Raw genomic sequence first — 13,355 nt, 5'->3', positions numbered from 1 at the left:
GAGAGGTTTTGTTGATCACTTGTTAGATAACCATGAAGGGAAGAAGGAAATGTTCAGCATAATGTCTAAAGTAAAATCCACCTCCCAGAAGCTTCCCAAACACAGGGGCTCCTGGATTTATGGCCTCTTTGGTTCTGCATGAACCTGGGAGTGAATGAAGGAGAACAAATAGACTCCTGGGGTCCTTGCATGACAAAGGTGGGAAGGAGAGCACTCCGCTGAGTGTAAGACTGTCAGAGTGTGATAAACAAATGCCAGCTCCCCCAGGGGCATTTACATTTTTGAACCAAACCAGACACACTGGTATTTAAATTTACCTTCGTCAGAGAACCATTGCAGAAGATTTGAAATGACTGTGTAACCACTGTGCTATAAGGAAGATGAGGACCTAAATGGTAATCACAAATGGAGGAAATGTTCAAGCTATACATAAATTGTCAGATATAAATCATAATTGGGAACCAGAAAGCACTGTACTCAATATTTATGATTTTAAAGTACACAGTATCCATTTTCTGTTTGCATAAATATATAGGATACATAATTTACTATATACATAATGGTTTAAAAATGAATTTGTGTGAGAGAAGGGGGAGGGTTTCTATTTTCTTTTTGAGACAGAGGAGAAATTCCATATTGTCAATCATATATGCTTATTAAAGGAAGCACATAGTTCAAACTAACTGTAATCCTGAACAAATATTGTGTTTTTTTTAAAGTTCAAAACATATCGTTCTTAAATAAAGAAGTAGACAAACTCTATCTGATTGATATTCCTTCTTATTTAGTATTTTGCACTTTGGTATAATTGGGCATAATAAACTTAGAAATTAACAAAGAAAAGATAAATGTAGCACAGTATAAACAGCTTTATAATATGTAAATACTAACTTATATGTCTAAAGGAGCATCATGCTTCTATTTATTTTTGCCTGAAATCAGGTTGGAAAATTCCTGACCCTAAAATCTACTTTAAGATAGTTGTATAACAGGGAAATATTTATTTTTTATTTTTCCTCTCTAAAAGACAACTTGCTAAATAATTGGCCTATAGAGTACATGTTATTTCCAAAAATCAGAATGACCTGTTTTTCCAAATTAAAAGGTAATTAATCAAATCCACTTGGTTTTGGTCCTGTAAGATAATTTACCAGTCAAGACAATCAGTGTTATTGATGATACTGTCATTCCATTCCTGAAAAGATTATCTCCCAAAATTGAGAACAATTAGAGGAAAAAGAAACTGCCAAGGACAAGGCATGTTTTTGAAAGATATATTAAAAATATATAAAATAATGCCTTTTCAACAAGTCTTTTTATTTCTCTCGTAGGTTTCGTGTGTGTGTGTGTGTGTGTGTGTGTGTGTGTGTACATATATCAGTGTCAAAATACAAATTACTGAGATAAATGCTAATAGACTATGGAATCACACTAAATGTTTATAACATTAAAATGTGGTGTTATAAATGTTTTTCTTTTATTTGTTGGAGAAACTTTAGTCTGTAAAATAAAGTAGCATAGTATCTATCTGAATTTTTACCGAGGATGGCAATAAATAAAATTATTCATTTCAACAAAGGAAATAGTTCTAAAACGTTGTATCATACTAGTATTACATACATTTAGGATGCTCATCCATTTTTCTCCTTTTTATCATGTAAATGAAGAGAGGAACATTTTACCTTCTGCAAATTTGAACACTTCATGTAGAGAGAAAGTAAGAGTTGGAAGTGAGACCTTGTGAATCTATGTTGAGTCATCCCAAGTAACTCATCTCCGGCAGGTTACCAACAGTGTTCACACCTATACTTCCTACCAACTCAGCTGTATTTAAAATGAGCAGGAGAAGGGTTGTTATTAATTCCTACCAGACTCAGCAAAAGAAAGGCAAAGGCACAAGGAAAAGAATAAATTTGAGAAATGAATGCTTTTCATTAGGTCCCTTAGGAGGACCTTGCTCACCTGAATATTGAAGACTGAACAGCTTACGTTTTACTCATGGAATGGACTTTGATAACAGAACATCAGTCTCATTTTTGTAAAGAAAAAGAAATAAAAATAAGTAACAGAATGTGTTACAAAAGTAAACAAAAATAATATTCACTTATTACTGAGTGAATATCAATCTAAGACTAGAAACTAGAGGCAGAAAGCAGAGAGGTAGAAACTACAATACAGGCTGATTAAATATTAGGAGAAATGTTCTCATAATTAGAGCTATAAAGGGAATAAGAATGCCCCAGGAATAATATGTCCAAGAAAGAGATAGATAATAATATGTGCGGGTGTCTCAAAGGTCTTCAAAGAGCAGATGGGAAAGTGACCCAGGTGATTTGTGAATCTATGAACCCCATCTCCCCAGTGACTATGATAATTGCTTTAAATATTAAAGTAAAGAGAAGTATTTTTTCCTCTAAAGAAATATTGACAATAAAACTACCCACTGACATGTATTTTACTTCAAAAATCTTATTTGTAGAGCATATTTTTTTTTAGTTTTTAAATTTCAAGATTATATATACTAGTATATATCCTTAGATACATGTTCAATTGCCTTTTATGGTTGTATCTGCATTTAAATGATGTGTTGCGGAGGTAAATTATACTTCCTGCAGTCTGTGGCCACATAAATTCATAGTTATGAACCTCAACAGAACTTTCAATAATGCTTTTCTATATTATTATGCTTAGCATTGCCCAACTTAGCAAAAATATACAGGAGGCCCAGTTACATTTGAATTTCAGATAAACAACAAATATATTTTTTAGTGTTGAGTATGTCCTAATAAAAAATTATCTGTTGTTTATCTGAAATTCAAATTTCACTGGATGTTTGACCCTGCAACCACCCCCTTTTCTACAAGGCCATCAAAAAGAAACTTGTAACAATCTGTAAATTCATATTTGTCCACATTTGTCCTACCCTGCTCTACCTCTATTGCAAAAAAAGACATACCTATTTTCTTTGCCATGGAGATCCTTCACTTTGAGTTTTGAGTCCCATCCTTTCCTAAATTCTCTGTGGGACCTTAATAAAGAAATAAAAATCCTCTGTTTTCTGCATGTTCAAATGATCTCTCTCTCTCTCTCTCTCTCTCTCTCTCTCTCTCTCTCCTCAGCTCAAGGGTCCTCCAAATTCATCCTTCCCTCTATTTATCACATTCTATCTTTCCTTTACACACTTCTGGGTTTTCACATGATTTTTATCCATTCTGCTCCTCTCTTTGTTGGTTCCTTTTTCTTTTCCAAAACCGTTAAATGTTGCTATTCCACAGGGTTCTTCATGCCCTCATCTTCTCAGTTTGCAAATTTTCCATGGGAGATTTTGTCAATCACCACCTATATGCTCACGGCTTCATAATCTTCATCTAAAATTGAGATACATCTTCTGAACTCTAGACCTTTATATATGCCTGCCTCCTGAATATCTCTCTCTGGATATATGCTTTGAATCACAAACTATCAGTCTAAAACTGAGCTCCATCTTCTTTTAAATCTCTCTCAAGCAGTGTGTTCATTCTCTCAATAGTGAATGGCACTATAATCTACACAGTTTCTAAATCAGAAACTTGAGATCATACAGATATGTATTTTATCATCAACTCCTATTTGATTTCCTTTCAAAATACTTTAAAATCCATCTATTTAATTTTATACAGTCACCATCACCTGTCCCCTAGAACACCACAATGGCTTTCTAATTGGTCTCCACTGACTTCAGTCTTGCCCCTTCCAATTGACTTTCCAAAAGCAGCTTGAGTGATTTTCCAAAGCACAAACAGTGTCATTCTTTTGCTTAAAAGTCTACAGAAATTTTTCCTTATTTTTAGAATATAGTCCAGACTCCTAACCGGTTGGTAAAGACTTCCATGATGGCCTCCCATTCCCCTCCTTCTGTTCTCTGCCAGGCCACACGGATATCCTTTTATACCACGTCTCACTCATCTCTGGGTGTTCACATATGCCACATCCTTTCCTGGAATAGATGGTCTCTTCTCTTTGCTTGGCTTACTTTTACTTCTCCTTTGGGTTTCTACTTAATTGTTAGTTCCTCAGGGAAACCTGCTTTGTGCTACTAGGTGCGATGTGTTCCTTTAGCTTCATTCATTAATTCTTTTTTACGTTTTCATGTTTAATTATTTGTCTTACCAACTGGAATATAAGCTCATGAGGTAAGGGATCATTACTGTACTTTCCACTATATGTCCAACTTCTAGAACATTGCCTAAACAGAGCAAATTCCCAAGAAATAGTTGCTCCATGTGTGAAATGAATGAGTACACGGATATGATGACAGAGATAAGGAAGGTTGATTTTAAGCTCAAGCCTAGTATTCAAAAGTTATCTACATCAATCTAACAGATGCTAGCGCTTTATCACAGAGCCTGATCCAAATGCTCTTGAAAAGGAATCTCCTGCTATGAACATCCAGAGCTGTAGACATTTTCTCACACTCACTTTATAGTTCCTGTACCTTGATAGAATTAAAGAAGTTAAAATACAGACTATTTTTACCATTTTTACATCCAATTTTTTTCTCAAAACATTTTTTTCTTAATGAGAATATGCCTAATGAAGGCTATAGGAAGAAAATATAAAGTATACCTTTAAACTCACCAACCAACCCAAGCTAGAACTAGAAAATTACTAGGAGTTATTATTTACTTTGAGGTTTGTCTTCTTGTAAAGAAACCATTGATGTAATTCATTACTACTTAATTGTTTTACCTTGAATCACCCAATCCCCATTATCATGCCCATGGATTCTGCAAGTCTTAGCATTCACTGATTACAACGCCCCCCCCCCCCAATTCTACTGGAGTAATTTCTAAAGTCCAGAATTACTTTGACTACTGTGGAATGTACAAAATAGGTGTAAAACATGATTCCTAACCTATTTTCAAGGAACTTATTCTATAGGGAAAAGAGAAACACACATGAAACTATTAGAGGAGAACTGAATACTAAATATGTGATATTTACTATAGAAGGTATGGGAATTCCAATAAAAAAGATCACTGTTGACCACAAGAGTTTGGAAAAGGTTCATGAAAAAGGATAAAAATGAGGATAGCATGCCTAAATATGGGCATTTGAAGAGAAGGATAGAGACATTTGGGGGGTGGGAGGAGACACGAGTTTGATGGCGATTAAACACTACTATATATTTTTTGCTCATAATTCTTCTTCCATGTCTTCTGGTCCTGCTGCTGTTCTTTTTGTTGTTGAAATGTTCTATCACCAATTCATAAGGTTCTAGAGGGGTTTCCAACAGCCACATTTTAAATTCAACTTCCCTATCCAAGAACTTGCTACAAGCATAATGCCTCTTGCCTCTGGTGACTATGATTAGCTCAAAGATGTGACCTAAGGCAGGCTGAGATTTTATGAGCAACTGCAGGAAGAGAACATTCCTCTTTTCTGTTAGGTCACTGATGGGTAAAATGTAAGCCTGAAGCTATTCCTATTCACATGGCCTCTTCCCTCTGTTGGGGAAAATTAGGAAAACACAGAGACAAAGAGGAGGAGGAGGAGGAGGAGGGAGAGAAACCACATTGTTGAGTTTTTAGAGTCCCTGAAGCCATCTGTATACCTGGATTTTCTATTTCTGTGGCTAATACTTCCATTTGTCACTTAAGCACATTTGAATTGGTTTCAGTCCATTTTAATCTAGTGGAAGAGTCCTGACCAAAGCAGGTAGCAGGCTGAGGGGTGGCTGTGGAGAATAGGACCAAAACGGAACACTGACAATGAGAAAGAAGGCACACAGATCAACAGCAATATCTGGAGGGAGAAATGACAGGACTTAGTTAGAGACCGGATATATTCAATGCAGAAGAAAATAGTTAAAACTGAAAAAGCAGGGAATTTGTGGAGTCACTGACAGAAATGGGGGTAGTTGAGATGAGGAAGTGGGTTTGAAGGGAAACAATACCCAAACTATGGTATCTGAGTTCCTGGTAAAGTTGAGACTTTGTCAGTCTATGGTTTTAGTGAGATGACCCAAACTATCCTGGTAGTGAAATACAGGAAACTAATTGAATTATGCTTTGTGTCAGAATTCAATAGAATATGATAGGAAACTATAAGTATGCTTCTCATACTCATCTGTTCAATTACTTTTACTCTTTTCTCTTCCCACTTAAAGCCTAGAAAGAATTTGTAGCATAGAACAGAGGTTCTAAAAAAGTGGTCCGTAGATCAACAACATCTATATCACCTGGGAACATTTTACAGATGCAAATGCATGGGCTCAACCCCAAAGTAAGTGAATCAGAAACTTTGGGGGTACATCCAACAATCTGTATTTTGACAAGCCCTGTAGTCAACTGATGTCACTAAGGTTTGAGAACTGCTGGTGTGGAGTATTCTGTGTAGAGTATACATGTTGGCTCCATAGGTGAGGTAATCCACACCTTAATGCTATGATTTCACACAGTAAGAATGACTCCCTTAGAAAAATTCATTAGCCCTAAACTTATTCATTCAAAAACTGTGTTGAGTGTGTGCTATCTTTGACGCACTGTGAACACTGCCATGAACAAACCTGATACAGTCAATCACAAAAATATCTATACATTAGCAATTTAAAATTATGCTATGAAATTGACTCCCAGGTGACCTGAATATTGGCTAGAGCATTGTGAAGGCATCCCTAAAGAAATGACACTTAAATCAGGAAAGGATGACTAGGAGTCAGTCTGGTGAAGGGCAGAGGGGATAATGTGTAGGCATTCTAGGCCCTAAAAGAGACAGGTCTGGCCACTTCCAGGGAATTGAAGACAGACCAGCATGAATAGGCCATTGTCAATGATGGGCATTGAAGCTGGGGAGGCAGATCTGAGAGATCATGCAGGACTTGTAAATTATATTAAAGATTTTGAACTTGCCACCAAGGGCTATTAAGAGGCCATTAAAAAGTTTCAAGCATGAGCTAACATGAGCTAACTCATGTTTTTTTCTAAATGTAAATTTTTCTATTAAAAAAGGAAAAGCTTCTCCCATTGCACAACTGTGATGATTTAAATTTCCTGCAAGTTATAACTGGCTAAGAGAAACTTTCTCTAAATAAGGCTTTGATGAGGTGGAAAGGAGCAGAGTGTCCTCGTGGGGACTCAGTGCTCGGAACAGAGAAGGAGGAAGGGCTCAGAAGCTTCTGCTTTGTGGTTGTGGCTGAGACTGGTCCTGCCTATGCATTTCTGAAGCTGGACTGCAAGTTCAAGGCAATTGCTGCTCCTTTCAGGGGTCATCTTTCTCCCCTTCACAGGGGACGCTGGTGCTCAGGCTGTGTCCATTTAGAGGCTTTCCCCCTAAATATGACCTTATTTAAAGATTTCATTCACTTTCCTGGCATCCCCGTCACCTTCCTGAGAATATATATGTCCTTTATGACCATAATTATATTTTCATTTTTAATATCTTTGTGCTGTTGCCCTGTGCTAATACGTCATATTAATGACAATTGCAAAAATGCGATTGTTCAGTGTTGGTCTGTGTATAGCTCACTGATGCTTGAACAAGTACACAGACCCAGCCCTGACTGCTCTCCTGTGTTTCAGTGACATGTCTCACACTGTCTGACAGCTGACCCTTGAATGTCACTGCAATAACAAATAGTCTGCCTGTAATTGAACTCATCATGTCTTTCCCAAACCAGCTTCCCTCTACCTCTTCTGCCTTTGCCAATATCATCAGCATTTATTGTCTCCTAAGTTCTAAGATTTGGAGTCATCATCATTGGTGCCTTTGTCTTATGCTCTCACCAATGCCAAAGCATTTAGATTGTTTCTATACACCTGGTGGAATGCCAATATGCCAATGTTACCCCCCTTTCATTACCCTGTATCATCCTAGTCCTAGTTATCTCAAAGTACAATCATACGTCTACCTCATCCCAACTCATTCTCCTACATCTAGGTTCCTTTCCCAGGACACCCTCAGGACACTGTGACTACTCTGTGTATGTTGTTCTTCATTGAGACTATTTTATTTAGCAAAGGCTGTTCTGTATTATCTTTTGCAGTGGAATCTTCTTTTCTCCTTAAAGGAATACTATGTGAAACCCCATTATATAAGAGAGATTATCATGAAACTTCTCTGGTTGAAGATGGGCTAAAGGAAGCACAATCCTCTTAATCTGTCCTCAACTTTCGAGGCGGCCTCTTTGGCACCAAGAGGCAGTTTGAAAATAAGACTACAGAATAGAATTAAACTCCTTGTAAGCATATGCATATTTTGTTTATAACGTCTCTTAAAAAATTTAGTTGTTATCAATCTATGCAAAGCTTCCAAACTAGTTACAAAAATTCACACAAAATTTTTAAGTGCATAGTGTCATTCCTGCATCCCAGTCTGGGCCCATGGTATTTTCCCTGGCTTGAGTGCCTGGAATGCCACCCATACATCTCTGCCAAACTAAATTCTACTTTTCTCAGTCCCAATAATCCCCCCTCCTAAGGGGTTTCCAGATTGTTCCAGCTCTCAGCAAGTTTTCTTTCTTCAAATGCTTGCAGTATTCCTCTTCTTAAATTCGCCCTGAACTGCCTTGAACTTTCATCTTTTCAGGTGTGTGTTCAATTTCTCCTAATAGATAATAGGCCACTTAAGGGAAGAATCACATCTTTTGTCACTTTTTAGCCTCAGCATCTAGTACAATATGCTGTCCTTAGTATTTGCTTAGTGGGTATATTTTGATGATAACTCACAGCAAGAAAATAGGCCCATCGATCTCACTTTCATTAATAGAAATCTAAGTGAAATATCCTGTCTTTGAAAATGTCCCTCCAGAGCAGTGCTTTTAAGTTAGGAGAACCAGCCACTATGACTTTAATTGCAAGCATTACTTTTTTCTCCAATTACCATTAAGCCTACAACCAGCTTCTTTGACTGTCTTTCATTAAATTATGTTGGAAGGAGGTTTGGGAAAATGGCAACAGATGGTTGCAAGTGGGAATTCTTAGTCTAGACTGGAAAGAGTGTTTTATTCTATCCCCCAACATTTTAGTTAAACCACACTTAAATCATATTCAAAAGATTACAAGAAACTCTCATTAACATACAAATCAAATGATGTCATTTCTCTTTAAATCCCTTAGCATGTTTTGCATGCCTCTCTCCACCTCTCAGTTCTCATCACTACCACCCATGCCCCTCACCCACCACCCACAGGCCAGGACAGCCAGCGTTCAGTTTCCTGGATTGCTAAACTCCTCCCCTCATCCTGGCTTCCTGGTGGCATTCTCTCTGGACGGTCTCCTTGGTTTCTTTCCTTGATCAACTCCTGTCAGCCTTCGAGCCATGGTCAGCTTGTCACTTCCTTAAGAGAGTTCTTTCTGATCCCCAGAATAATGAAAACTTCTTTGTTGTATTATCATATTCCTAATCACAATCATAATTATATAAAACTATGAAAGAGTTTTGTATCTGCTATCCTCCTCTGACTGTAAGTTATGATGTCAGAGACTATACAAATCTCAGGCATTATGATATTTTCAAACCTAGAATAAATCCTGATGCACAATGGAGGCTTAAATGAATAAATGATGAAAATGTGTACAGTTGGGTAAAAAGTGCAAGAAAGCAGCTTTGCAGCTATGAAATGCCTGCATGTTTGAGACCTTTCAGTACAGTTAATGTGGTCGCCTTCCCTGAAGGCTCCAGCAACCGCACTGGTATGTCCAGGACCTGTTTTTGTGTCCTTTTCAGTCTTAAATTGCCCCGCTGAATGAAACAACTAGAGAGCAAATTAGTAGCAACTGTGGAGGAGATTTTTCTGATACAAAATTCTGACCTTAAAAACCCCTTACCTTGAATATCTTTTCTGTCAGGGTGCTAATAGTTCACCAGATATACATTGAAGAATCTAAGGTTTCCTATGCTCTCACTCATATTCCCTCTATTAGTATTGTCTTAACTAGAATGGGTACAAGACTAACTGATTTGTCAGTCCCTTTACTAGGACAAACCATTATTCAATTAACAAAAAGGAAAAAGGGGAAATCTAATTCTATTGTTCTTCTCAGATGCACCTTTTCTCATTTTACCACCTTATATCCATCAGACAACAGCATGGATAAATGTTATGCGTTAAGGGTAAGTGTCAAACACACACATAGCTCACAGCAGAAAGAAGTACATTTGCATGGCATCTAGTCTTTCTCTATAGTGACTGACCTGCATAGTTTTAAATTATCAGACCCGTCATGGTAGCTGGCAGGAGGCTTCTGAACAGAGTTATTCACCTGGAACCCTGCATCACTCATAGACTTGCCGCCTTCTGGTACTGCCACTATTTCAGTGCTGAAATCTGTGTCTGAACATCTTTTCTTGATTGTCTCATTTTTCCTATGACTATGCAAGAGCTGTGGATCCCTGTGGTGGTATCTGCCTTTGCTTTCTTCGTGGTGCCTTGAGGATCTCTCAAACTCATAGGGTCCTCTAGGCAGGGGAAGACTGCATTCTTGGTACCAGGGGCCTTTTCCTCTGCAGAGGTTTAAAGAGCAACTCCCACATTCAGTCAGTTCTTGTTGCTTTTTATCTTTGGATCCCAAATTTACCAGATCAATTCCATTAGGAGCAGAAGACCCATCCAAGCTTCCACGTGATTCATTATTATTTCTCCTTCGCAACAGTTGGAATTTCACTTGGGCTCTTCTTTTTGCCTGCATCCAAGGACTCTCATCTAGGGGAGATGAATCTGAGGAATCTGAGTGAAGCTCACTCCACCTGGGGTGTGAGATCCGGAGTTGAAAATCATTTATTCTCCCTTATATTCGTTAGTCTGCACACTCTTATCTCTCAGAGGCCCTACTCCTCCTCCTAGGTCTCTGTTTTACTGATTTCTTACCAGACTCCTTTCTAGCAAGGCTCAGCACCAGACAGGGGTGCATTGCTCAAAACCATCTTCTGACATGTCATGCAAGATGGTAGATCTAGACAAAGCAGTGGGCAAAGAATGGAAAATGGGAATGGACAGAAAGGCATGGGAAAAAAGAGAAAAGAGAGAGAGAGAGAGAGAGAGAGAGAGAGAGAGAGAGAGAGAGAACACAATGAAAATGATAGCATGGACCAAAAGTTGGTAAATAAAGATCAAATAAAGAAATTCACTAAAGGAAAAAAAATTAGGCCAGTATAAATTATCCATGGCCAACATAGGCAGAAGCAAGAGCCACACAGTCAGAATGTAAAACAAGAATACAAAACACTGGTCTGAAAAACATTGAGTAGAATCATTTGCTGAGCACTTACCTACAGATGTCCTGAGTGGATGGACAGACAGACAATCTTGACTGGCTCCTGGGAGCTGTTCCTGTGGTTGGGCTGCTTGCCTGGAGAAACAAGTTAGATAATTTGGCATCTTGGTTAAGGTAATACATGGTCGATATCTTTCTTTTTTTCCACATATTTAAAAAATTACAACAAACGTGGCTGCAAGTCATGTTGACTATAACACAGCTCACGGAATGTGGGAAGTTAGAAGTTCGTTTTGCAAAAGTAAAACTTGTTTGAGGAACTTGAAAATTGAGATGCTGTACCACTTTGCTGTTGCTTCATTTATGAGAGAGGAAGATGATTCTACAAGTTTCTATTCTACTTACTGTAAACATTTGAGTGGAATGACTCAATTTGCCTTGGAAACAAATGAGTAACACCTGACTACCCTATGATATAAAGGACACAAAGGCAATTATATAACAAGGATGATGATAATAATCTAGAAAAACCTAAATAACCAAATAGCCATTAGATTGCTAGATATTGCCTGGAGTTGACATTGTCACAACCGGGCTCCATTAGATAATATATTTGAAAACACTAATATTTAAAGGCCTGGAGTTATCTTTACTTTATCATCGAAACTAATAAGATCCATCTGTCACAACATTATTGACCTTTCATATCTTTTAACCCTGTGACCATACTAAGTTTAAGAATAAGAGAGCCTGAAATAATTCAGATTATTGTCACAAAGTTGAATACATTTCACTAAACTCCACATTGCTTCACTCTATTTGATGTCTTTAACCTGTTGTATGTAATACAGATGATGATCAATCAAAAGCTAGAGCTGGTGTGGCTCAGTTGGTTGGGCATTGCTCTGTGCACCAAAAGTTTGATGGTTCAGTTTCTGGTCAGGGCACATGCCCAGGTTGCAAGCTCGACCCCCGGTAGGAGGCTGCCAATTAATGTTCCACTCTCACATTAATGTTGTGTTCTCTCTCTCTTCCTCTCCCTTCCCATCTCTCTAAAAATCCATAAAAAATATTTTAAAAAAAATCTAGAGTGTATTGAGAATTTACAGTGTGCCCTGCATTGTATTGTGGCACTTTCTACTCTATTTAACTCTTATAATAATCTCTCAAATGGGAAATAATAACCGTTTTGAGTGAATATTATATGCCAATCACTGTTTTAAGTAATTTTTTAAAACTTTTTTTAAAATAAATCTTTATTGTTCAGATTATTACAGTTGTTCCCTCTTTTTCCCCCCATAGCTCCCCTCCACCCAGTTCCCACCCCACCCTCTGCCCTTACCCCCCCACTGTCCTCATCCATAGGTGTACGCTTTTTGTTGCCGGGTCAAACACATGGAAAATGTAGCTATTTCCATCCACGACGTGTCCCTGTGTTTGGCCACACAGGGACCATCTCAGCCTCACAGGGACCGTCTCAGCCTCACAGGGACCGTCTCAGCCTCAAAGGGACTGTCTCAGCCTCACAGGGGCCATCTCAGCCTTGCAGGGGGCGCCACAGCCCATGTTGGGGGTGAAGGTGCGAGACAGAAGCTCCTCTCGCTGTCTCTCTGCTGCTCCCTTGCGTATCACCAATGTTGGAAGTTTCTGAGAGCAGTATGCAGGTGCTGGACATCATACTTTAACTGGTCAACACGAAGTTTGTTATTCTGTCTTTTGTTGGGCGGCTCCTTGCTGGACAAAATCTCCAGGCGTTCTTGTTGGCTGAATATCTGGTATGCTTGCTTGGATTTTGTTTTCTACTAAGTGCACAGACTGCTTGTCTGCCGTCTCCCGGTGTCCCATGTGAGACTGGATCTGGTGGACCTGTTTGTGCGTTTGCTGGTACAGCGGTTCCATGTTGCCGGCCCAGCCGGGTCCGGTTCTGGCTTCCTCTGAACCTGATTCTGCTTCTTGAGTGTGTACCTTATGGGTGCGAGGAGTTGAAATCTGCAGTTTGTTGGGTTAAGCTGCAAAAGAGCAGGTGGTTCCTTTTGTGCCACTGGCACAGGCTTGGGCGGGGATGTAAATTGAGTAGGGCGGGGTCTCAGGGAGTCACCAGGGCAGAGCAAACAGCAATGGCATCTCCATGACTCCTCGCTCTCGCGTCTCCGCGTCTCCGTC

The 13,355-nt window shown here is 38.7% G+C and overlaps 1 protein-coding gene across 1 annotated transcript in view; it reads right to left on the bottom strand.

Annotated features, from left to right (window-relative positions):
* The window catches only part of MARCH1 (membrane associated ring-CH-type finger 1), a 399,528-nt gene that overhangs the window by 59,375 nt on the left and 326,798 nt on the right, over positions 1–13,355 (bottom strand). Inside the window, exon 4 of the mRNA XM_006081832.3 lies at positions 11,248–11,327. Coding sequence (XP_006081894.1) covers positions 11,248–11,327 — 80 coding nt within the window. The remainder of the gene's footprint in view (positions 1–11,247; positions 11,328–13,355) is intronic.

The sequence above is a fragment of the Myotis lucifugus genome, unplaced genomic scaffold, assembly GCF_000147115.1.
Source record: "Myotis lucifugus unplaced genomic scaffold, Myoluc2.0 scaffold_1, whole genome shotgun sequence".
Taxonomy (NCBI): domain Eukaryota; kingdom Metazoa; phylum Chordata; class Mammalia; order Chiroptera; family Vespertilionidae; genus Myotis; species Myotis lucifugus.
This window is presented reverse-complemented; position numbering and strand designations above follow the sequence as displayed.